Below are 22,607 nucleotides of genomic sequence, written 5' to 3'. Positions count from 1 at the left end.
GGTTTTGTTTTAAATTCGACCGCGCTGAGCTGCTGTCTAGTTCTCAAGGTACTATGGCCAGGGACGGGATGTCGACCGTGAAGGTGAATCTGCAATCTTTGAAAATCTCCCAGTTTCGCCACTTGGTCTGTAAATGGTTGCTGTGCCAAGTCATTACAATCGATGGCTTTATTCACTTTTGCGTCGGTACCTGCTGATGAATAAGAAGCAACCGTTCCCGTCTGATCTGGCACGGCCAACGGTCGAGTCTCGTACAGCTTTTGGAAGTCGCCTAGCTTTGGTGTCAAGCCTTGTGGCTTGTTCCCATAGTTCTCGCTCTCTTGCTCAGGTGTTTTTGAAGGAACGTGATAGTTATTTTCGATAGGAAGAATGCCTTGCAAGTTGCTCATCACGCTCCTTGGAAACCTAAGTACGGCTTGGATTGTTGGTGTGAAGAAAACAGGCCAATGGAACCCTCTTTTGCAGACGGTCGTAGCCAGTTGAATATTCGAAATTGCAGCAAAGATATCTCCCTCAGGCTTATGAGATCAATCTCTTCTGATTGACATAGAGCAGTGAACCACTGGAACCTGTGATAGAGCTGCTATTGTGGAGATGAACTCGTCATGTAGGATTGAATGCATCTCGAAAGGTGAAACATGGACTGGGGCGAGTAAATGCCGTGCCGCAGACGTTCGCTTGAAGTTGACGTTGAATACAATTTGATTAGTTGTTGGCCGCCTCGAAAATAAGTAGTTAAACTTTAGGCGGTTGGGGGTGTATTTGAAGCCAACGAAGCATGAAGTAATTTGTAGGAGCCGTGTTGTGTCAACAAGACCACGCCTACCAGCTTCTATAGGTGTACAAGTATGGAAATTCAATGCTTAGATACCTGTAAGAGGCGGGCACTTAAGTACCTAAAGTAGGTAGGTACCTAAGTACGTAGTGACTGTGGCCACATCTCGGCTTGACGAAGTTCCCAGGAGCCCATTACAGTACTGACGTCGTCGAGTTCCTGAGCGAAACTAACCAGTAGTTCAGAGACCCGTTTTTGGCTGACATAAGCAGAGCACCGGCGAGGTGGCAACCTCGATGAAGGCATGCTCCCCGTCTGCCCAACCAGAGAGGGCCGTATCAAGCTCTAATGGCCTACTGCCAGACAACTTAGATTGCCAGGTTGAAGGGCTTTCGTCATAATCGCCAACATAGGCCGCTCCACCCTAAAGACACAGAAAGTGGCGTCAGACGTGAAGAACATGTTTGGATCACAGCGTAAATTTACAGGCTCCATCATCGTATAGTATCAGACACTGCTCCTTCAATTTCAATTACATAGGTATTCTAGTATACTTCAACCACGACGCCAATAATACATCTCACTCCACCCTAATTGTACACTGTTTTTAGGCGGTCTTGGCCATGGTGTTGAGAGCACTTCCATTCTTGAACCATTCAATCTGAGCCTCGTTGAATGTGTGCTGTAGGGGAACCTCGAAAGACTTGCCGTCCTTGGGGTGGACCACCATTGTAATAGGCTCACCAACGGCGAGCTGTGTGCAGAGAATATCAACCTATCCTACAAGTCAGTATGGTGCAACTCATTCACGAAAGGGGTCCCGGAGAGCAAGGAACGAGGAGACATGAATCGTCAACCGCAGATGGGGAAAGGGAAAGATTTGCAAGTACCTTATCATCAGGCTTGATCTTGTCGTAATCGGCTGGGTCAGCAAAAGTAAGAGGAAGCATTCCTTGCTTCTTTAGGTTAGTTTCGTGAATACGAGCAAAGCTTCGGGTAACGATGGCAAGACCACCAAGGTGGCGAGGCTCCAGAGCGGCATGCTCACGAGAGCTACCCTCGCCGTAGTTCCAGTCACCAATGACGACCCATTTGATGCCCTTCTTTTTGTAGTCGCGTGCGACGGCGGGGACCGCGTCCCAATCGCCAGTTGTAAAGTTCTTGATCTTGTTCGCCTCATCATTAGCCTCATTGATGGCGCCAATGAGCATGTTGTTGGAGATGTTGTCCAGGTGGCCACGGTATTTCAACCAAGGGCCCGCCATGGAGATGTGGTCAGTAGTGGTTTTTCCCTTCGCCTTGATCAAGATAGGAATGTCTTTGACGTCCTTTCCGTTCCAAGGCTGGAAGGGTTGGAGGACCTGCAAACGATCCGAGGTTGGCGCAACTTGCACGGTGACACCCATGCGATCTTTGGGAGGTGCCTGGTATGTGTTATTTCCAGGGTCGTAACCTCGGACAGGCAACCCGTCTCCAGTGGGGGGTTTCAGGAGAAACTCATTGCCATCCTTGTCCTTGAGTTTATCAGTGAGAGGATTGAAGTGCAGGCTGCCGGCAATGGTGAGAGCGACTACAAGATCAGGGGAGGTAACAAAAGAGTGAGTGGCAGGGTTACCGTCATTTCTGCCGGTGAAATTTCTGTTGTAGGAAGACAGAATGGAATTGGCTTCGCCTTTCTTCACGTCCTGACGGTCCCACTGACCGATACAGGGACCACAGGCATTTGCCAAAACCATGCCGCCAAACTCCTCAAAGGTCTTGAGCTGTCCATCTCGCGCAATAGTAGCGCGGATCTGTTCAGATCCTGGAGTTACAGTAAAGGCGGCCTTGGCTTTCAAGCCGTGGTCCAACGCATCTCGTGCAATAGACGCTGCGCGGGACATGTCCTCGTATGATGAATTGGTGCAGGAGCCAATCAAGCCGACCTTGAGCTCTTCTGGCCAGCCATTCTCCTTCACAGCTTGGCTGAATTTTGAGATCGGGGTGCCCAAATCAGGAGTAAAAGGACCGTTGATGTGAGGCTCAAGTTCTGACAAATTGAGTTCGATAAGTTGATCATATTCGGCGCCTTCATCAGCACGCAGCTCTGACGCATACCCACGCGCAAAGTCGCCAATGTCTTTGCGTTTGGTAGCGGCGAGGTAGTCGTACATTCGGTCGTTAAACGGGAAAACAGACGTAGTAGCTCCAATTTCAGCTAATTCCTCATTAGTGCACGGTCGCGTGATAACTAGGGTGATAATGGAATACAAACCTCCCATATTCGCGCACGAAGCCATGCCGGTACAGCTGATAGTGTCTACGCCAGGTCCTGAACGCGAAATTAATGTGTTAGTTGCAAGAATTCTGTGCAATCTGAAAATGAAACTTGAAGTGAAAAGGGGGGGCCGAAGGGAAGAATGAGGTATCGTGGGCGAACGTCTTTTTACAAATGCAGGCAGAGATAGCCGCGTGGACCCAGCAGATTTTCCTTTCTGTCTTATCTTATGCACAACTACTTACCATGATATTCAACAATGGCACCAGTGCCGCCTTTGACGGTCAGGATGTCGGCGACCTTGAGAATGATGTCTATGTTCACGCATAGTCAGCACTCAGATTTGCACAGGTAGCATGAGATAGCGCGGGGTTGCGTTTGAGATAGCATATACATATGGTGCTATTCACTGACCTTTGGGAGCTGTCCAGCCAGATAACTGGCCGGTAAGCTTGACACCAATAACATTGGGAGCCTTCAATTCCCATGGCAGGTTGGCCATGACATCGACAGCATCAGCACCTCCGACGCCAATGGCAGCCATTCCCAGACCGCCACCGTTGGGAGTGTGGGAGTCAGTTCCAATGAGCAGTCCACCAGGGAAAGCGTAGTTCTCGAGGATGATCTGGTGAATAATACCAGATCCAGGGCGCCAGAAACCGATATTGTATTTGGCGCAGGCAGAAGAAAGGAAGTCGTAAACTTCCTTGTTGATACTAATAGCACGGGCAAGATCCCTCTCGCCACCGACCTGAGCCTCAATCAAATGATCGCAGTGAACAGTGGTTGGGTTCGCAACCTGGTCCATGCCAGCGGACATGAATTGCAAAATAGCCATCTGTGCGGTAGCATCCTGGCAGGCAACACGATCTGGTCGCAGCTTCAGGTAGGACTTGCCACGCTCAATGTCTTGACCATGAGGGTCGTCTAAGTGAGAGTACAAGATCTTCTCAGCATATGTGAGCGGTCGGTTCAAGCGGCTGCGGACAACAGCCAGGTTTTCGGACATTTTCTTATAGTTAATGAAGTTGTTGTCTTCCCAGATGTTTTGGCGAACCTATATACACACAGGTTGCAAGCGTTAGTCGCAAGACAAGCCATCCAGGGGAGCTGTCTTTCATACCTTCTTGTCAAGCGAAGAATCGGAGACCGTCGCCATGCGACGAAGACTGGTAGAAGCGCCATTCAGGACGCGGCCCCGGGCCAAGTTGCCCAGAACCTGTCTGGAGGCAAGCATGTTGAAGGTAAGGGCCAATTGAGGCAGAGGGGAGAGGGTCTGAGCTGGGTGAAAGCGACTTGGCCGCTCTCCAAGGTCAGTCAAACTCGGAGGCCAGTACGTGGAGGAGAAGCAAAGGACGTGGAGGTGGTTTAAGAAAAAAGAGAAGTAAGGGAGAAGGTTGGCCACGAAGGTGGAGAGAGGTGTTTTTGGCCGGGAACAGAAACCAGGCTAGAGCCAGATGTTACCGAGCACAGGCGGCGTGATGTGGAGCCGCAGGGTTGAAGGTGAAGGTTGCATGGGAGAGAAGATAAAGCCACAAGCATAGAAGCGTTGGCTTGCGGATTCCACTGCGCGGCCAGGCCGGGTTGGGAACGTGGTGTTGCTACGGGGGGCACCTGGTGCTGCAGCCAGTCACAAGCGTCGAGATAATAATCCACGACGTCTGCGTTCCGTCATGCGGTGCTGAGACCTCCACTGCCCCGAGGCCCCGCGCCACCCAGCGAACGAGAGGGCATGGAAAACAGGGCCAGGGCAAAAAATTGAAAAATTGCAAACACAACTGAGCCGTTTGGCTTCTGGGCATCGCTGTTGCTGACCAGGCAGCCTGGGGTTGGGCTGGGGGGCAGTCGGCCAGCACATGTCAATTGCTGGAGCATCCAGCTCCGTGCATGCCTGGTATCAGCCACGATTATTGACCTCTTATGGATGGCAAGGCATAGCTTTGTGTATTGATGGCAATTACTTGCCGTGGCCGTGCAAAGCATACCACGCCCGGTAGAGCTCGAGGCAGTTGACCAACAATCCCCTGCATACAAGGTACTACTGCGTAATACGTATATCATCGCCAATGGAGCTTGCATGTCCTCGCCTTGGGGATGGAAGTGCCAGGGAGCTGGTCTCCTCGTCAGATGCGCTTCCGAAGTCCCTTGTTCCGAGCACGCAACTCGGCTCCGGTCGGCTACTCTTTTAAGCCGCTAGTGGCATTGCGGCTGCTATGTGTTCTCGCAGCGGCAGGTCTGGCGCGGCATTACCCACTAAACTTGGCCCCATGGCTCAATTGCTCAATCGGCAGACCGCCGCTGTTGTCCATTCATGAGTCGTTGGCAAATCGTGACCATATGTTCCAGACCTCGGCATTGGCTGGATCCTTCGGTCACCGCACGAGGACACTCGTTTTTGCGAGCTACTCGGAGCTTTGGCCTCGGGGACCGATGTCCCGTTCTGGGAGAAAACCGATTAATATGACAACAAAATGCCAAATTTGCTGTACCCGTTGGCAACTGAGAAGCGGCAAGAGTGGCTCGTCCACTGACCAAGTCGCCAACGGGTCAAGTACTCCGTATTTCATTGACTTTTCCCAGAAATCGGCGCATGCGTTTCAGCCACTCGCAGAACACACACACACGCACACACACAATATATACCCGTCAGCAACTAAGCGGACGAGTCACTTAATACATGTATTACCTAAGTACTTAGATGTAAATACGTACTCAAGTACCTTGCCGAGCATATGAATGTCTACCAAGTGTACCTACCGAGGTCGGCCTCTAATGGACTTCATGTATTCCGTATGCAGTACATGCGGCACCGCACACTGTTGCTCCCGACTCAATCAACATTTTGCGCTGTAGCATTCTTGGTACTACATGCAGCCTGTGACATGACAAATTTGACCATCGAAAAGCATTATGGGCTAATACCGCACTATAATAAACACAGCGGGATATCTAGGCACCGTCGTCTGGTAACATACATGTTGACTTCCCACCCCTTACTACGCCGAGTTGCTCGAGTTGCGACAGGAAGGACGTGTTTTCCAACGGCATACATACCCACGGGTATGCAGCTCATCACGAATTTCGATATCCTATACTCAAAAGATAACTTTGCTATTGCTTGATATATCCTGCCTCAGCTCATGCATTTCCTTTGCCGTGTGGCCTCAGCATGAACCCAAGGCCATCGACTTTTGATAGTTTACAACGTACATGCACACATGCAAATCAAAGAAAGGTTGTGCAGTTTTTACTAAAGGCATTGTCAATTCGGTCCATCTCTTGCCATCCACTCTTGAGTCTTGAAACCTAGGATTCATGAGGTCAAGTTCTTGGCTTGGTTCGACAGCGGACTAGCACACTAACTAGCGAGCTTCCGAAGAATACCCGAGCGCACCCACTGGTCTGCCTCTCATCACAAATTTGATCAATCCACCTCTGCCTTGAACTGCATCTCTTTCAACCAGTTCATTTCCAACCTATGAATGCTAGGTTTGGATTGCGTACTGCATATACTGGCAACTGCATTATTGATAGACACATAAGGGGGCAAATTCCACTGTACTTCACCTATCAGTTAAACGATATCTGCGCCACGTTCTAGTCTCGAATCGCATACTATATACAATGGGCGTCGGAAACAAACGCACAATCACAAAGACGAGGAGGAAAACCAGGTACGATACTCTGGCGATGTGGCCCACGGTTGGGGTTCCGGCTAACAGCAATGAAGAGATGTAGATCAAATCAAGGCAGATTTGTTATCATCAAGACATCTGGCGCAATTCAAAGATACCAAAGCGGCTGAGGACCTTCCAGGTCTCGGCAGGCACTATTGTATTGAATGCGCCAAGTGGTTTGACCGAGAGAGTACTCTGAATTCTCACAGGCGCGGCAAACCGCACAAGCGCAGGTACGTGACCTGCATACCTTGTTTCACATGCGTTACCCGATGAACTAAGTGTCCTGCCATAGAGTCAAACAGCTGCGCGAAGAGCCCAGTCCAGAACCCCAAAGAATGCCAGGGCTCGATGCAGAGTCGCAAATCGATAATCGGCATGACAACGTTGAACATGATGCCTCCGGAGACATGGAAATGGCCACATGAAGCAGCGGGCGACGACATTCAGATCGATTATCTGCCGAGAATGCCCTTCCTATGTGTATCCCTGCCGTCGTTTGTTCTTGAATATGGACGTGAATCTCCTTACAAGAGGTGCTAGGCATGGTTAGGCTCTGGCCCATATGATTGTGCATCAAACTATTTTATGCCTCGACCGCGACCGCGACCTCTTGCGAGGCCACTTGATCGAGCCCTATCTCGAGTATTTGCCCTCCCTCTCGTATTTGTACCACGTGCAAAAGGCAGACGGGATTGACGAGTTTCGACGGCTCCGGGCTTGGCATATTTTTTCGTTGTAGTGGGTGGGTTATCGACAAAAGAGGTGTCCGTAGTCCTGAATGAGGGAGCTCAGCACCGATAAACATAAAACAAGAAAATGTTGTAAGAAAAGTGGTTCGGGCATACGTACATAAAGGTGGCTTCAACATCAGTCTCCAGGCGGGTGGTGCCCTCAGCCGAAGTTTCTTCATGGCGGTCTCGTGCAAATGATTCAGCAATGGGTCCCTGATTCATAAATACCAAGTTAGAAAACCATGCAGACTTTTGCAAAGTAGGTTCCATATTGCAGGATCGAAATATACCTCTGGGAAGTCGACACAAAACGCATTCATGTTGAGCCCATAGAGAAAACTAGCAAACGACTCGCTGAAGCGAGCAAGACTTTCGTGCATAAGTTGAAAATGCATCATGTTGGCCTCAAGATCAGCCATAGCGTCTGAAAGTTCTGCGAAAGCAGGCTCAAAGGCATTCAGCGGAAACTCCGCACCACCGCCACGGACATTGCGGGCAGAGTCTCGAAAGGAGGATCGTGAGGACGGTCGGAGCGGTGTTGTTGGCCTAGAATTACGCGCTCGGGAATTTGAACGTTTCCGGCTCATGGCAGTGCAGCCATTTGCCTCGTCGATGCCGTCTGACATGCCCATGCCTAACTAGAGCGACGTGTTTTGATCAATTAGGCGCTCCAACGAGGTGTAAATCTGGCGGGAACGTGTTCCAGAAACTTTCATTCATCGGCGATACGCGAACCGCCAATCGCGCCTGTACAGGAGACTCCAGGTCTAAAGCAGAACATGGCACGTGCGATGAGTGGCACGTCCCCAGCCAGCCAGTCTTGCGATGTCCAACACCCCCAGACACTCTTCAGCGGGGCCGTGATATCCGCAGGCATCGCAATGCGACCAGACCAGACCACTGGCAGGGCGGACGCAGAGGACCGGAATAAGTCAAGTGCAAAATACGGAACAATTCTAATAATCTTCTATTCTTTCGCGCATTCCTATTCTTTACCACTCCCGAGAGAGCGTTGTGCCTGGTCAATAAAGAAAGCCCACGCTTGGTCTATGATCTGGACATGACTACCAACCTTGGAAGTTGAAGTGCTCAGGGGAAAAGGGCAAAAATGGCGTGTGGCAGGCACAAAGTCTAAATTCGAGATCAAAGTCAAGTTCCAAAGTGTCATCGAAGTCATTTACTTGCCTACCTACATAAGTACGCCAATGCCAGATACTCTTGCCTCTCTATCTCCTGCTGTCAGCTCCAGTCTCCAGTTATTTCTCCACAGGGAGGATCGTTACGGAGGGCTTGCTGGACAATTAGTCCGACCAGATACGGGTCGCCGTGTATCCGACAAGCTGGCCGAAAATACTGGACATCCCGCCGAACAAGTCCGCTGACGCCCGTCTCCCGACTTCCAGCATAACCTGTTTTGTTTTGGAATTCGTCTGCCAGTGCCATTGCCAAGGTCCTTGTATACTAACGATCATCTGGCTCTCCATTGCCGCATTCCTGACGCTAGCACTCCACCACCCCAAATACCTAGGCACAGAAAATAACCGCCTTAGCTTGTTGTGGAAAGAGAAGATCTATGAGGGTGCGTACGCCCGCGCGTCCCGGCACAACTGGCACTCGACCAACGGAAATATTTCCCTTATTATATACATTGCATAGGAGCGTCATATACCGGAGCAGACAGAATCTACAGGCTCTTTCGCTTATCAAACCACGATCCTCTACACCGTCGGCTACCCAACGCCGTCCTCTATCAAACGCTTCTCCCCAGTATATTAATACTCGGCACCGAACAAGCCAGGGGTTGTCTCTCGTCAACCTTGCTACGCTGAGAAGTAATCGTCTCGCCGGCGTGCTCTTGCCCAGCGCCGCTCGTTCAGCTCGTGGACCCTTTCCCACCGCCATCGCTCTTCAAAGCAGCCTCTATCACCCAACTGTTATATCAGCAGCCGCGGCAGCCCTTGCTTTTGCGATAGCATATTTGCTAGTCACTGGAGAAGCTACCAGCTTAGATATACAACCCAGCGCTGGCCATCTCCCTCTCGACGATATGCCTCACGAGATTGCTCCTGGACACCTGGGGAATTTGACAGCAGAACAGGAAGACAAGCTCCGTCAACTCTGGGAAGCCGTGTTCAAAGTATGCGGCGTTTCAGACAGCAGCGATGCCAGCCCGGCGCCGAAGAAAGATGAAAAACCAGGCGCGGATGCCGAAACCACCAAGAAAAAGCGCGGCTTCAGTTTCTTTAGAAGTGCTCCCCAGTCGGCTCACGCGTCCTCCAATGGTAACAATGCTACTGATTCAGCAGATGACGACAAATATGGTTTGACCAAACAGTATCAGGAAATCTTGGCAAACCAGAAGCCGGAGGAGATAAGAGAAACAATGTGGGCAATGATGAAGCATGATCATCCCGACGCGTTGCTCCTACGCTTTCTGCGCGCCCGCAAGTGGGATGTGGAAAAAGCCCTCATCATGCTGATATCGGCTATGAACTGGAGGCACACCAAGATGAAGGTCGACCAGGATATCATGAAGAATGGGGAAGCCGGTGCCGCCGCTGATGAGAAAAATGGAGATGAGAAGGCAAAAAAGCTGGGCCAGGACTTTCTAAAACAAAGCCGGATGGGCAAAAGCTTCCTACATGGCACCGATAAAGAGGGTCGTCCGATTTGTGTCGTCAGAGTGTGCCTCCACAAAGCCGGTGATCAATCTCCCGAGAGCTTGGAAAGGTACACGGTATTTATTATTGAGACTGCTCGTCTGGCACTGAAACCTCCTGTCGATACAGCGGCAAGTTGCAACCTTATTCTAGCTCATTACTCAACCGACTAATAACAAAACCAGAACATCATATTCGATATGACGGGATTCACTCTGGCCAACATGGACTACCACCCCGTCAAGTTCATGATTCAGTGTTTTGAAGCAAACTATCCCGAATCTTTAGGGGTCGTTCTCGTCCACAATGCCCCGTGGTTGTTCCAAGGTCTGTTAATTTTTGACCCAGTATTTATTGGTTGAGCAGAGGCTTATATTGGACAGGCATCTGGAGGGTTATCCGTGGCTGGCTCGATCCCGTTGTCGCTGCCAAGGTTCACTTTACCAACTACAGAACTGGGCTGGAGGAATTCATTCATCCAGGCCAGCTTATTAAGGACCTAGAAGGCGATGAGGATTGGACGTATGCATATGAGGAGCCCACTGAGGGTGAAAATGATTTGATGAAAGATACTACAACCAGAGATCGACTGCTTAAGGAGAGGGAGAAGTTGTATGCTCAGTACGAGGCTGCTACTCGACGTTGGACGAAACACGCTAGCGGCGAAGAAGCTGAAGGCATCAAAGCTGAGCGAGATGATATTGCTGCAAAGCTCAGGGATGGTTACTGGCAGCTCGACCCGTATGTAAGAGCCCGGTCTCTGTATGATCGTCAGGGAGTGATCCGTTCTGATGGCGACGTAAACTGGTACCGAAACACTGACTCCAAGTCTGCTCCCTCCAACGAGATCAAATCTGGCAAAGAGACTGCAGCGAACGCGGTCGATTAAAGGCAATGAATGATCTCGATGGTTTTGTTTCGGCACCCGCTGGAAGCAAGCTGGACCTAATAAAGGGCGCAGTCGGTTGTATTGTTGGAGTGGCAGCTGACATGGCAAGCTCCCCCTCCCGTTCTCTGAAAGACATCACTTTGGGTTATAGTTTATAGAGTAGATGATAATAAAATTCGGAACGACATTTATCAATGAAATTATTGCACAAGCGCACGGCGGAACCTCTTTTCACTAGCGCTGCTGTACTCAAACGACGCGCCCTCGATTGGCCAATAATCTACATTTTGGACTTGATGTCCTCGCAGAGGGCCTTGAGCTTGTCCATATCACCTGGTGTGGAAGGCCAACTAATTCCGAGGCCTTCTGCGTCGTTGGGCTTTGGAATCTAGTGAAGAGGTTAGGGCAGGTACATCGGAACGGTACGGCGGCTGAAGATACTAACCATGTGAAAATGAACCTATAGAGAATTAAGAAACAAGGGTATTTGGTTAGCTTCCCACAATCCGGACACGGTAGAGGACTAGGATGGTCAGACTCACATGATGAACCTGTTGGTGAGCTATGGTACCGTTGTTTTGGAGTATGTTATAGTCAACGGCGCCAGTTGCGGAAACCAGCTTTTTCAGGGTGGGCTGGGACAAGCGTGTCAGTTGAAGACGTGGCGTCACACTACATGCAAGGTTTGGCCGGCCTACCAGAATTTCTGTGAGCTGGTCATCGGGAATGTCGGCCAGCTTTGCACCATGATACTTGGGTATGACCAGCTAGCGGATACAAGCAAAAGAACCTGTTAGCTCCAGGAGAAAAATGGCGGCGCCGGCATATTGCCAGAGCCATTGCTGCTTGGGGAAAGTCCTTATACGTACAGCATGACCTTTGCTGAGTGGCCCGACGTCGAGGAAAGCCAGCGTCTTTTCGCTCTCAAAGAGCTTCATGCAAGGAATCTCGCCTAGAAATGACCCGAGTGCGTGACCATGTCAGCAAATTGAGCTCGCGATGAAACACCCCACGGCAGTCAACTTGGCACATGCTTGCCCGTGGCCATCCACCGCCATTCCTTACCCTTGATGATGCGGCAAAAGATGCAGGACATTGTAAGCTGGATTTTGTCAAAGATCGTCTTTGTATGTGAGATGTTGGAGGTGGGGATGCTGTGCCGGGTGTGAAGTGGGGAGATGTTTTTTGAAGAAATGCGGCACAACACGGCGTACAGTGCGGAAAGCTACTTAATGATCAATATGTATGCATGTAAGTGCAGAATGATACTTCGCGTTGAAAATGCTGTCTTCCCGCCCAGCCACGGAACAACGTACCTTCCTGGCTGGGTAGTTAACTAAATGAGGTAACAATACGTTGTCGGTTGAATAAACGTCAGACGACCCCATCCTTACTCGGCAGCCGGCTACCGAGGTACGATGAAGGCGATTCAACTACTCCATATGTAAGATGCATGCACCATGGACAACAACGTTGAACCGTTAGACATTCTTTATTGTTCACAGAAGAAAGCAATACGGTACAGCACTTATCAACAAGCCGCAAGCACTGCTGCATATTTACCATGTCACTGACCTTCTATAGGAAATGGAAGTCCTCAGTCGTGAACGCTACGCCGTACATATGTAATATCTAGACTTCACCTGGTCCAGGTCGTTTGTTGTGTGTCAAATTTGAAGCTCAAACCACATGTTGAAAATGTGACCTCTCCATCTATCGAAGCATAAACTTGCAAAACCCATGATTGTGAGGGATAACCAAACTCCATCGTCTCTACAGTTCATCCTTTGAGCGACCGTCCTCCACTTTTCCATCTTCTGATGTTGTTCTATCCGTTTCCGCTGCGTCCGACTGGAGGCGTTGTTTACGCTTCAAGTCAAGAGCAGCAATCTCTTGGTCATATGTGGTCCATTCCGGGACCTGTCTTCTCGCCCTGTCAAGTTTCGGTTCCTTGGTTTGAGGGTTATTGCATAGATCAATGGTCCGAGCCTTTGCGAGGCTTTCATCACTGCACCACGTCTCGCACCAAAGCCACTCTTGCGGTAAGCTATGGATTGGGATTTGAAATTGCATATGGTTAGGCAAGTCTTGGTCTAAGTTTGACAGACTAGCCGGATCCGCGGAGAGAGCATGGTATTGTTGTCTGAGTCGGTCACCGGCGGCCAGCTCGCGGAAACGACGTAAATCCACGACATAAAGAGCCGAAATATGATATGGCCTTCCACGAAGATAGTTCGACCAGTAGCCTTGTTTCCAGAATCGGAACCCCTCCATCTCCGTTCGAGAATCACACATCGGTGTAAAGCCATACGGCGCACCATTTAGATCCAAGTCAACAAGGTCCATCATGTCGGTGCGAACAACTTGATCAGCGTCCACAAATATGACCTTGTCCAGCGATAACGGAAAGAGGACGTCCAAAAAAAGGATTTTATATCCCCAAATCTCCCTTTGTTTCTCCTTTTGCTGCCGAAGCCAGTGTGGCCACTTGTATGTGATCATCTCATATTTAAAACCGTATTCCTTTGCCAGGTGTGGTATGAATTCTTTGAACGATGGTGAGAGAAATTGTTCTATGAACCAAAATTTGACGCTGTGTTTCGTATTGCGCATGACAGAAACCATCATGATATTGAGCATCCGCTCATACAGATGCCCACTCGCAACGGAAAATATGTTTATCTCAGCATGCTGTACATCCGAAGTGGATTTTCCTTTGCCGCCACTAAGCAGCCCTTCTGCAAATTTTAGGCCTTTAGAAACTATGTTGCCCTGAGATGGATTGCTGGTGTCCTCTAAAACGTCTTGATTTTCCATGCCGGGACGGCGTTTGAGCCGCGGGTATAATGTAGTGCCTTGAAAGTCCATCAGCGCAAGTTCGCTGCCTTCTTCATCAGGCGCTGCTTCCCATCCCTGAGCACCAATGCTTTCAATGGTAAAGATCTCGGCACTTCGACCCTCTTTTAGCTGGATATTATATACGCCAGGATTGGCCTTGAATTGGAAAAAGCCCAGGTTTGCCATGACAATGGTATCTGTCAGAAGCGGCTGGCTTTCCGTTGCCAGGACTAGCTGAGCACCTCGCGGGGCTGATCCCTCATCATCGCGAGAATGCCCTTCAATCAGAATGTGTTGAAGTTCGTAGGTCGCTTCAACATCCGAATTTGCAGCGCTTAGTTGAATGTTATCGAGGTCGTGTATGGACAACTTTGGTGCGACTAACCAGGCTGGCGGAACGTCCATGCCCACAGTCATCAACGCGTTCAATGGAAGTCCGGAAAAACTTGCTGCCAGGGCTTTGACACTGCCGTTCTCGTCGAATTTCGGTGTTGGTTCGACGGCATAACGGTAAAATCGTTTCACAGGAAGTTCTTCAACCTGTACTTTGGGATTTAGGAAGAGTTTGACGTAAACACCATCTAGCTCCGCAAGCAATCTCAGAACATGGGCCCATTTCTGGCTTTTTTCGCTGACAGGATCCAATAATCCCACAATATGTATGTTGGATTTCTTCGGGTCGCCCGATTCTATTACTGTGTGGCTCGAATTCCAAGAAGTATATATGGAAGAACGGGTTGCTGAAGAAGATTCAAAGATTCCTTCAGGCAAATCAGAAAGTGTTGACAGCGCAATAATGGAGCTGAGTTTGGCAGCCGCCATACAATCTGAAACCTTTTCGTTCAAGCCCAGGTCTGCAACCGCAGCATAAACGGGGAGAATGCGACGCGTCTGCTCATATGACAGTACCTGCTGGAAATCCTCGGCATCGAAAGACGCTTCTGGTTCTATCGGCCCTATCACTCGTCCGTTCATAATCACGACTTGTGAGCTGGTCGGCATCTTAGTGTCAGCAAGGAATCTTGCTACAAATACCGCAAAGTCATCGCTGGCATCATAACTCGAAGCCTCACTAAGGAGTTGTTCCAGGTCTTGTATGGTTTCGATGTCCTTCAACTTAGCTTCATTCGCCTTCAAAGCCTTATTGACCTGAGAAGAGATCTTGGTGTTGTCTTGCGTGTCGACGAAATCCAGACGAATCGCTGGGTTATTGCGTCTAAACTCCAGGGCTGACAAAATTAAATCAAGACCGGCTCTCGAAGACATATCCGCAAGTACGGTAACAACTGCCCAGTTCTCTTGTGTTGATTCAGCATAAAAATCGAAAACCGGAACTGCGTTAAATAAGTCCGCATTCTCGCGGTAAACTTTGGCAATATTTAACACTCGCAAGGTTTTCTCATTGGTTTCCGAAATATAAAGGTTGCGTCGTGAGGCAGCCCCCTCGAGAAACACTCCAACAGTCCAGGTATCATCATCAAAGACACCGTGGTATATTCCCCTTTGTACAGTTTGGAGGTCTTGCGAGACTGTCATACTAAGGGATTGCATCCAGCTTTGGTCACGAGGCACTAAAACCCCATTAACAAACAATGGACGAACGACTGTGTCGGCCTTCAATCTTTTGACCCATTTTTCAGCTTTTACGAGCCTCTCAGTAAAGTCGCTTGCTTGCAATATCATAGACAACGACATGTCCTCGCCTCCAGGTAAAAGTGTATGGTTCTCGGTAATCGTTGAGAGTAGAGTCTTGGAATCAGCAGTTTTCTGGTGGGCCTTAGCCAGCTGTGAAAGGTATGATATCGTAGATTCGATACCGTAGTTTTCTGTAAGAAAATATGCGATCTTTGCCCGAGTCTTGGCTTCATCGGACAGCTGCAGCGGCACCAGTCCGAATCGAATCGGAATACCTCGTTCCCTGATAGATTCTACCTCGGAGATGAATGCTAGATCCTCGGTGTTGGACAAGTCGGCGGGAATGACCAAGTTAAATATGTTTCGACCAATTGGTGGGATTTGGCCAGGGAAGGTGCCTTGAAGCAGCTGTACTTCATAGTCAGTATCAAAGGAGCCCAGAAAGGGAGCTACGGAGTGTCTTACTGAGGACAAAGATTTCGGGTATGAAGCATATCTGTCATCCTTTTCCAAGTCATTGAGCCATAAAATTACACGTCCCGCCTCCAACCTATCCGTCCAATCATAACGAAAAGGTTTGTCGTCTTCCTTAGCAGCCGACACTGCTTTGTGACTCAGAAGCGCAACCGCCTGTTCTCCGTCGAACCCCAAGTCTCGAATCCCATCAACAACCCCCCTTTCGCTTCGTAACATGTTTACAAGCGCAAAGGGCTGGATTTCTCGGTCAGTGAGCTGTGCTCCGTTCATCCATAGAAAATTGATACCACCCCGCATCTTCTTTGCTTGATTCTGCTTGATTTCAGCAGCAAACGTAATTGAAACATTCCGAGAGGCTATCGACGATGCGAATTTTGGGAAGTCTTGTGTGAGTTTTACCAGGGTGTCGAACGGGTGATCGCTGTCCTTGATAAACGACGCAGCTTTCATTCCAATGGAAGAAAGCTGAGAAGTGGAAAGGGGGTTCAAGTCGGCCACGTCGTCTGTTCCATCAAGAACTTCGACCGGCTCCTTGGGGCTTTCCTCCGTGCTTTGGCTGGAATGTCTGTCATCCATCACTATGTAATCTGTCTTCTTTAATGCGAGTTCCACTCCATAGCCGCTGACTGGTAAAGGCCGGCTAATATGAGACTTGCTGCGGCGATATCGAAGCCGATAACGTAACTTCATGGTACGTGCTGCCTTTAACAGTGACTGGTGATAATCTGCAAATCTATCTGAGGTAGGATCGGCATACAGGATAGCATCCCTTCCGATACCCATGGTTCGATCGAAAGCTAGCGGTTTGACGACCCTGCAAAAGCAATTAGCAAACTAATCTACATAACGTAGCAAGTCTACATACGCGGAAACCGGCTCGTTCTTCGCTTCGGCATCGAAATCAGGTGTACAGTATTGCCTGCCGTCGAGTAAAACCCAAATATCGCAATCCCGCAATTCCTTAAGGGGTTCCATAGCTGTAGAATAATGTTGGTAGTGTGCTTCGATCCTGGGGGCCGCGGATCGTAGAGACAGCGCCAAGTTGAATGTAGATAGAGCATCGGGTCTGGTTATATGTCCATCTTCGTGAATGATGTTGAGAAATCGACTATACAGTTCAGATTCCGATGAAACTGTCAGGAAATACCCGCTTGCGATTCGATCTAGCAGGGGGAAGTATGCAGTCGAATTTTCTCCTGCCGCAGTCTCCCTTCCATTTGTTAGTCGGCAAATACACGATAGCGGGAGATGAGAGCACCATACACAAGCTCCAATAAATATGGCGCGGCATCAAAGGCTGCATTCATGCCTACTTTAACAGAAGACGCCGCCGACACCGGCGGTATCAATGTCAGTGGGCCAGCCAGAAGCCATATTACATTTGGTAGACGCATAATGAGATAAGAACCGCAAGAAATTCACCACAATTGGCATAGGACGAGGTGTAAATAGTTGGCTTTGCAGGTGCTTTGTTCCTTGTCGTTACGCGGAACTGAGGCCGCGGAAGGCCTGTACCGCCTCGAAATCAGTAATTTGCAACTTTTCGCGATAAAGACGGATTCAATTGATCGTTCAATTATCGGAGGGGTTGCGGACAAAATTCCATATAATCCTTGAATTAAAAGCGACGCTCAGCATTCACTGTGTGCTCGACTAGCTTCCACAACACTTGTGAACACAGTCGCACCTTTGACCGTGAGCTCTCCCAATGTAGACTAGCGTGGTGACCTTCTCCGTAAGGGACGATGGAACTGAGTAGTGGGGTGAACTGCCCAGGGAGGCGGAAGAATGTTAGTGCGGCTTAGAGTAGTACTCCTGCCCACAATTGGAGTTGGACACGATGCTCAATTGCCTACCAGGAGTAAGGCCAACACCACACCGTATTCGAAGTGTCCAACATCCCCTGCCTACACGAATGTTAATGCTGACCCGTCGGTCACCATACCAAATTAATTGCAGCAGGGAATAGCTGATATATCCTCATTCTCATCAATATCTTGGAGCATTGTCGTCTGCGTCACTCTCCCTAAAGGCACGAAGCTGCGGCTTCCTATCCCCGCCAAAATGCAGTCCTCCCCTGGCATGTTGACCAAGGTATTTCTTGCAAAGGCTATCGGAACCTGTTCAACGCGCTTACAACGAGGCAGTTTGAGTCGAAGTCTTCAAGGGCCAAAGGCATTGCGTTTCACCCTAAAAGGTATTCTAGTTAGGCTTCCCGGGAAACAATCTCTGGGGCTAACCCGCTTGGCAGACCATGGATCCTCGTTGCACTTCATTCCTCTACCATCCAGCTCTGGGATTACCGAATGGGCACGCTTATCGACCGATTCGAAGAACATGATGGACCCGTTCGAGGAGTGGACTTCCACAAGACACAACCCCTCTTTGTGTCTGGTGGCGATGACTATAAGATCAAAGTTTGGTCCTACCAGACACGACGTTGCCTGTTCACCTTGAACGGCCATCTTGATTACGTTCGCACTGTCTTTTTTCACCATGAATTGCCATGGATTCTATCGTCTTCAGACGACCAGACTATTCGTATCTGGAACTGGCAGAACCGCTCTTTAATCTGTACTATGACTGGGCACAATCACTATACCATGTGCGCTCAATTTCATCCGAAAGAAGACCTTGTTGTCTCCGCATCCCTCGACCAGTCTGTTCGTGTTTGGGATATTTCTGGCCTTCGGAAGAAGCACTCTGCTCCTACGTCCATGAGCTTCGAAGATCAGATGGCGCGTGCCAATCAGAACCAGGCAGACATGTTCGGCAATACCGATGCTGTCGTTAAATTTGTACTCGAAGGTCACGACCGTGGAGTCAACTGGGTCGCATTTCATCCCACAATGCCACTAATCGTCTCTGCTGGTGACGACAGGTTGGTTAAGCTCTGGCGCATGAGCGAAACCAAGGCATGGGAGGTCGACACATGCAGAGGCCATTTCCACAACGCCTCTGGCTGTTTGTTCCACCCCCACCAGGACTTGATTCTTTCAGCTGGTGAGGACAAAACAATTCGAGTCTGGGATTTGAACAAACGAACTGCCGTCCAATCTTTCAAGCGGGAAAATGACCGATTTTGGGTCATTGCAGCACACCCCGAAATCAACCTTTTTGCTGCAGGCCATGATAATGGCGTGATGGTTTTCAAACTGGAGCGCGAACGGCCTGCTTCCGCGACTCACCAGAATATGCTCTTTTACATCACCAAGGAGAAACATATCAAATCCTACGACTTTCAGAAGAATGTCGAAAGTCCAACTCTTCTATCACTGAAGAAGCTTGGCAGTCCATGGATAACTCCTCGCACCTTGTCTTACAACCCTGCGGAGAGGTCTGTCCTTGTTACCTCTCCCGCGGAAGGTGGTTCTTATGAACTAGTCAGCCTCCCCAAGGATGGGTCAGGTGTTATTGAGCCGACCGAGGCAAAACGAGGATTGGGCAACTCTGCAATTTTCGTTGCGAGAAATCGCTTTGCAGTTCTGGATGTTTCAAACCAGACCATTGACATAAAGGATTTGTCAAATAATGCCACCCGTTCCTTCAAGCCCCCTGTCGGAACCAGTGATATCTATTTTGGTGGGACTGGCCATCTGCTCATTATAACACCAACAGCCGTACATCTGTATGACATTCAGCAAAAGAAGAGCACGGCTGAGCTTTCCGTTAATGGCGTGAAATACGTCGTATGGTCTAATGACGGACTTTACGCTGCGCTTCTCAGCAAACACAACGTTACGATTGTCACGAAAGCTCTTGAGCAAGTTAGTACACTACACGAAACTATTCGGATCAAAAGCGCAACATGGGATGATGCTGGGGTGCTTTTATACTCAACATTGAACCATGTGAAGTATACGCTGCTCAATGGGGATAATGGCATTGTCCGGACTTTAGATCAAACTGTATACCTGGTTCGAGTCAAGGGTCGCAATGTCTACTGCTTGGACCGAGCCGCGAAACCACGAATCTTACAGATTGACCCGACCGAGTACCGATTTAAACTTGCGTTAATCAAGCGGAATTATGAAGAAATGCTGCACATCATCCGTACGTCCAGCTTAGTGGGACAGTCTATTATTTCATATCTACAAAAGAAAGGTTATCCTGAAATTGCATTGCAATTTGTGCAGGACCCAACGACTAGATTTGATTTAGCAATTGAATGCGGCAATCTGGACGTGGCTGTTGAGATGGCGAAGGAATTAGATAAACCGAAATTCTGGGCACGATTAAGTGCTGAGGCTCTTGCACATGGAAATCATCAGATTGTCGAAATGTGCTACCAGAAGCTGAAGCAGTTTGACAAATTGTCCTTTTTGTACCTGGCTACGGGTGATCACTCCAAGTTGGCAAGGATGGCAAAAATCGCGGAACATCGGGGAGATTTCACTTCTCGATTCCACAACGCTCTGTATTTGGGTGATGTTGAAGATCGGATTCAGATGTTCAAGGAAATTGACCTCTGTAAGTGAAAACATGTTATACCTTAGGGAAAACCGCGATGCTAACAGTTCGCAGATCCTCTTGCTTATATGACTGCGAAGTCAAACGGGCTGGAGGATGAATGTCAGGCCATTTTGGAAGCTACTGGGGCTACGGAAGACCAACTGACCATGCCAAAATTGGGTGAACCCTTGAGTACCCCTAAGCCTCGTGTGCCAACCTTCAAGGCGAACTGGCCTACAAAAGCAAGCTCTCAGTCCTTCTTTGAAAAGGCATTACTGGGTCAAGTTGAGGGTCTCTCTCTGGAGGATGAACCAGCCACAGCTGATCGACTTGTCCTTGATGAAGAGGGTGATGGCGCCCCAGCACTCAAAAGAAATGGCGGCCTGGCTGAGGAAGATGATGAAGATGTCGCAGGCTGGGATATGGGCGACGACGATGTCCCTGAGGTCGACAGTGACTTTGTAAACGTGGACAGTACCGAAGCTGGCGGTGCAGGTAGTAGCGAGGCAGACATGTGGGCACGAAACTCTCCACTTGCAGTCGATCATGCAGCAGGAGGATCTTTTGAATCTGCCATGCAACTTTTAAATAGGCAAGTCGGAGCAGTACACTTTGCACCATTAAAGTCCAGATTCTTGGAGGTGTATCAAGCTTCCAGAAGCTTCCTTCCTGCATCGTCTGGCCTGCCAGCCTTGGTCAACTATGTGCGACGAACGGTCGACGAAACTGATCCTCGCCAAGTTCTTCCCATTATTCCGCGAGATCTAGAGCACCTCGCTACCAACGATCTTCAGAGAGGTTATGATTCAATGAAGGCAAATAAGCTGGAAGATGGCATCAAGGTATTCAAAGGCATTTTGCATGCCATTCTAGTAAATGCCGTATCAAGCGAAGCTGAGGTGGCTGAGGCGAAGAAGCTTATCACCTCTGCGAGTGAATATGCGGTGGCCATGGACATTGAGCTCGCCAGGCGGAGTCTAGGAGCGGCAGATGTTGTGGCTCAGGATCCAGCGAAGCTAAAGAGGAGCCTAGAGTTGTCCGCGTATTTCACCATTCCTAAGATTGAGGTACCTCATCGGCAGTTAGCACTCCTCAGCGCCATGCAACTAGCTGTCAAAAGCAAGAACTACAATTCCGCCCTGAGCTTTGCCAACCGAATTATTGCCAACGGAGGCTCTACAAAGATTGTAGAAAATGTAAGTTGATATCACAGCACAATGCCTACCTAGTATTTGTCTTACTAACGAATGCGACTCTGCTAGGCCCGAAGAACCAAAGCCCAATGCGAGAGAAACCCGAACGACGCCATTGACATTGAGTTTGATCAATTTGCTGAATTCGAGGTTTGTGCTGCCAGTCTTACACCAATTTACAGCGGCACGTCGTACGAAGAGTGCGCGTTCGATGGCTCCAAATATCACTCGAAATACAAGGGAACTGTCTGCCGGGTGTGTGAGATTTGCGAGGTTGGTAAACATGGCAGTGGGTTGAAACTATTTGCATAGATGAGTAATGATGTTGGGGGACATTTCTCCCAAGACAAAATGATGTTTCGTATACGTAGTAGCGAAAAGGACGAGGCCTATTACTTCAATGCGAAGCAACAGTGTGGGATCGAAGACTAAAGGGTGTCTTCAGCAGAGAAATAGGGGTGGTCTAGAAGCCAAATCAAGCTATACTTCATAGGAAAATAAAATACTGATTGTCCATACACGGGATCCATTTTGAAATCTTGAAAAATCTAGAAGATTGCGGCTTCAAAAGGCATCAAAATTGGAGATTGCAGCAAGGAATTGCGAACCTAGCGAGTGCAGTACCAAGAAAGAAAGAAAATTCGCTGCGAGAATGAAAAGACTAGCTGCTATTAGCAAATTTACAGGTAAAGCATGAAATTCCGATACTAGCTCAAGGTGAAACTGGAAGTTGTTATGTCAAGGGAGGTCCAACTCATCGAGCGCAATACCGTTGTGTCAACTCGGGGCTCCCAAAAGCTTGGAGGCAAGAAGCATTCATCAACCAGTACCTTAAAAACTCAGGGGTATGGGCAAGGAAGAGCAAAATGTATTTCTACTTTATGCTCATTAGCAACACATAATTGATGCGGTGACAAGCCCGATGATGATGCTACCTGTCACAGATAGAAATTAATTAGCAAGGGGGTTTGGCATAAGGCCTCACATTTCTATACTGCTGGCCTCGGCCAGCCCAGCTCT

General features: G+C 49.1%; 7 protein-coding genes across 7 annotated transcripts; 3 read left to right on the top strand and 4 right to left on the bottom strand.

The window, feature by feature from the left end:
* Positions 1-1,382: 1,382 nt before the first annotated feature.
* Positions 1,383-4,269, bottom strand: acoA (Aconitate hydratase; the record flags this gene model as incomplete). Its single annotated transcript, XM_014692071.1, has 6 exons — positions 1,383-1,550; positions 1,666-2,972; positions 3,030-3,086; positions 3,278-3,346; positions 3,447-4,089; positions 4,156-4,269. 6 exons carry the CDS (start codon positions 4,267-4,269, stop codon positions 1,383-1,385), a joined length of 2,358 nt encoding a protein of 785 aa, XP_014547557.1.
* A 2,387-nt stretch (positions 4,270-6,656) lies between these two features.
* On the top strand, positions 6,657-7,137 carry bud20 (Zinc finger protein bud20; the record flags this gene model as incomplete). The annotated part of the gene is made up of 3 exons (XM_014692070.1): positions 6,657-6,706; positions 6,763-6,942; positions 7,005-7,137. 3 exons carry the CDS (start codon positions 6,657-6,659, stop codon positions 7,135-7,137), a joined length of 363 nt encoding a protein of 120 aa, XP_014547556.1.
* A 363-nt stretch (positions 7,138-7,500) lies between these two features.
* On the bottom strand, positions 7,501-8,075 carry DAM1 (DASH complex subunit DAM1; the record flags this gene model as incomplete). The annotated part of the gene is made up of 2 exons (XM_014692069.2): positions 7,501-7,656; positions 7,734-8,075. The coding sequence occupies 2 exons, from the start codon at positions 8,073-8,075 to the stop codon at positions 7,501-7,503; spliced, it is 498 nt and encodes a 165-aa protein (XP_014547555.2).
* Positions 8,076-9,490: 1,415 nt separating this feature from the next.
* On the top strand, positions 9,491-10,992 carry G6M90_00g042150 (uncharacterized protein; the record flags this gene model as incomplete). Its single annotated transcript, XM_014692068.1, has 3 exons — positions 9,491-10,180; positions 10,289-10,430; positions 10,487-10,992. The coding sequence occupies 3 exons, from the start codon at positions 9,491-9,493 to the stop codon at positions 10,990-10,992; spliced, it is 1,338 nt and encodes a 445-aa protein (XP_014547554.1).
* A 280-nt stretch (positions 10,993-11,272) lies between these two features.
* hnt1 (Hit family protein 1) lies at positions 11,273-12,088 on the bottom strand (the record flags this gene model as incomplete). The annotated part of the gene is made up of 6 exons (XM_014692067.1): positions 11,273-11,380; positions 11,438-11,452; positions 11,535-11,627; positions 11,691-11,759; positions 11,862-11,944; positions 12,058-12,088. 6 exons carry the CDS (start codon positions 12,086-12,088, stop codon positions 11,273-11,275), a joined length of 399 nt encoding a protein of 132 aa, XP_014547553.1.
* Positions 12,089-12,765: 677 nt separating this feature from the next.
* Positions 12,766-17,336, bottom strand: Uggt (UDP-glucose:glycoprotein glucosyltransferase; the record flags this gene model as incomplete). Its single annotated transcript, XM_014692066.2, has 4 exons — positions 12,766-15,873; positions 15,931-16,756; positions 16,808-17,152; positions 17,206-17,336. The coding sequence occupies 4 exons, from the start codon at positions 17,334-17,336 to the stop codon at positions 12,766-12,768; spliced, it is 4,410 nt and encodes a 1,469-aa protein (XP_014547552.2).
* Positions 17,337-18,006: 670 nt separating this feature from the next.
* On the top strand, positions 18,007-21,899 carry G6M90_00g042120 (uncharacterized protein; the record flags this gene model as incomplete). The annotated part of the gene is made up of 5 exons (XM_014692065.1): positions 18,007-18,036; positions 18,090-18,139; positions 18,194-20,412; positions 20,467-21,590; positions 21,657-21,899. 5 exons carry the CDS (start codon positions 18,007-18,009, stop codon positions 21,897-21,899), a joined length of 3,666 nt encoding a protein of 1,221 aa, XP_014547551.1.
* Positions 21,900-22,607: the final 708 nt, after the last annotated feature.

This window comes from Metarhizium brunneum, chromosome 2 (assembly GCF_013426205.1).
Source record: "Metarhizium brunneum chromosome 2, complete sequence".
NCBI classification, from domain to species: domain Eukaryota; kingdom Fungi; phylum Ascomycota; class Sordariomycetes; order Hypocreales; family Clavicipitaceae; genus Metarhizium; species Metarhizium brunneum.
This window is presented reverse-complemented; position numbering and strand designations above follow the sequence as displayed.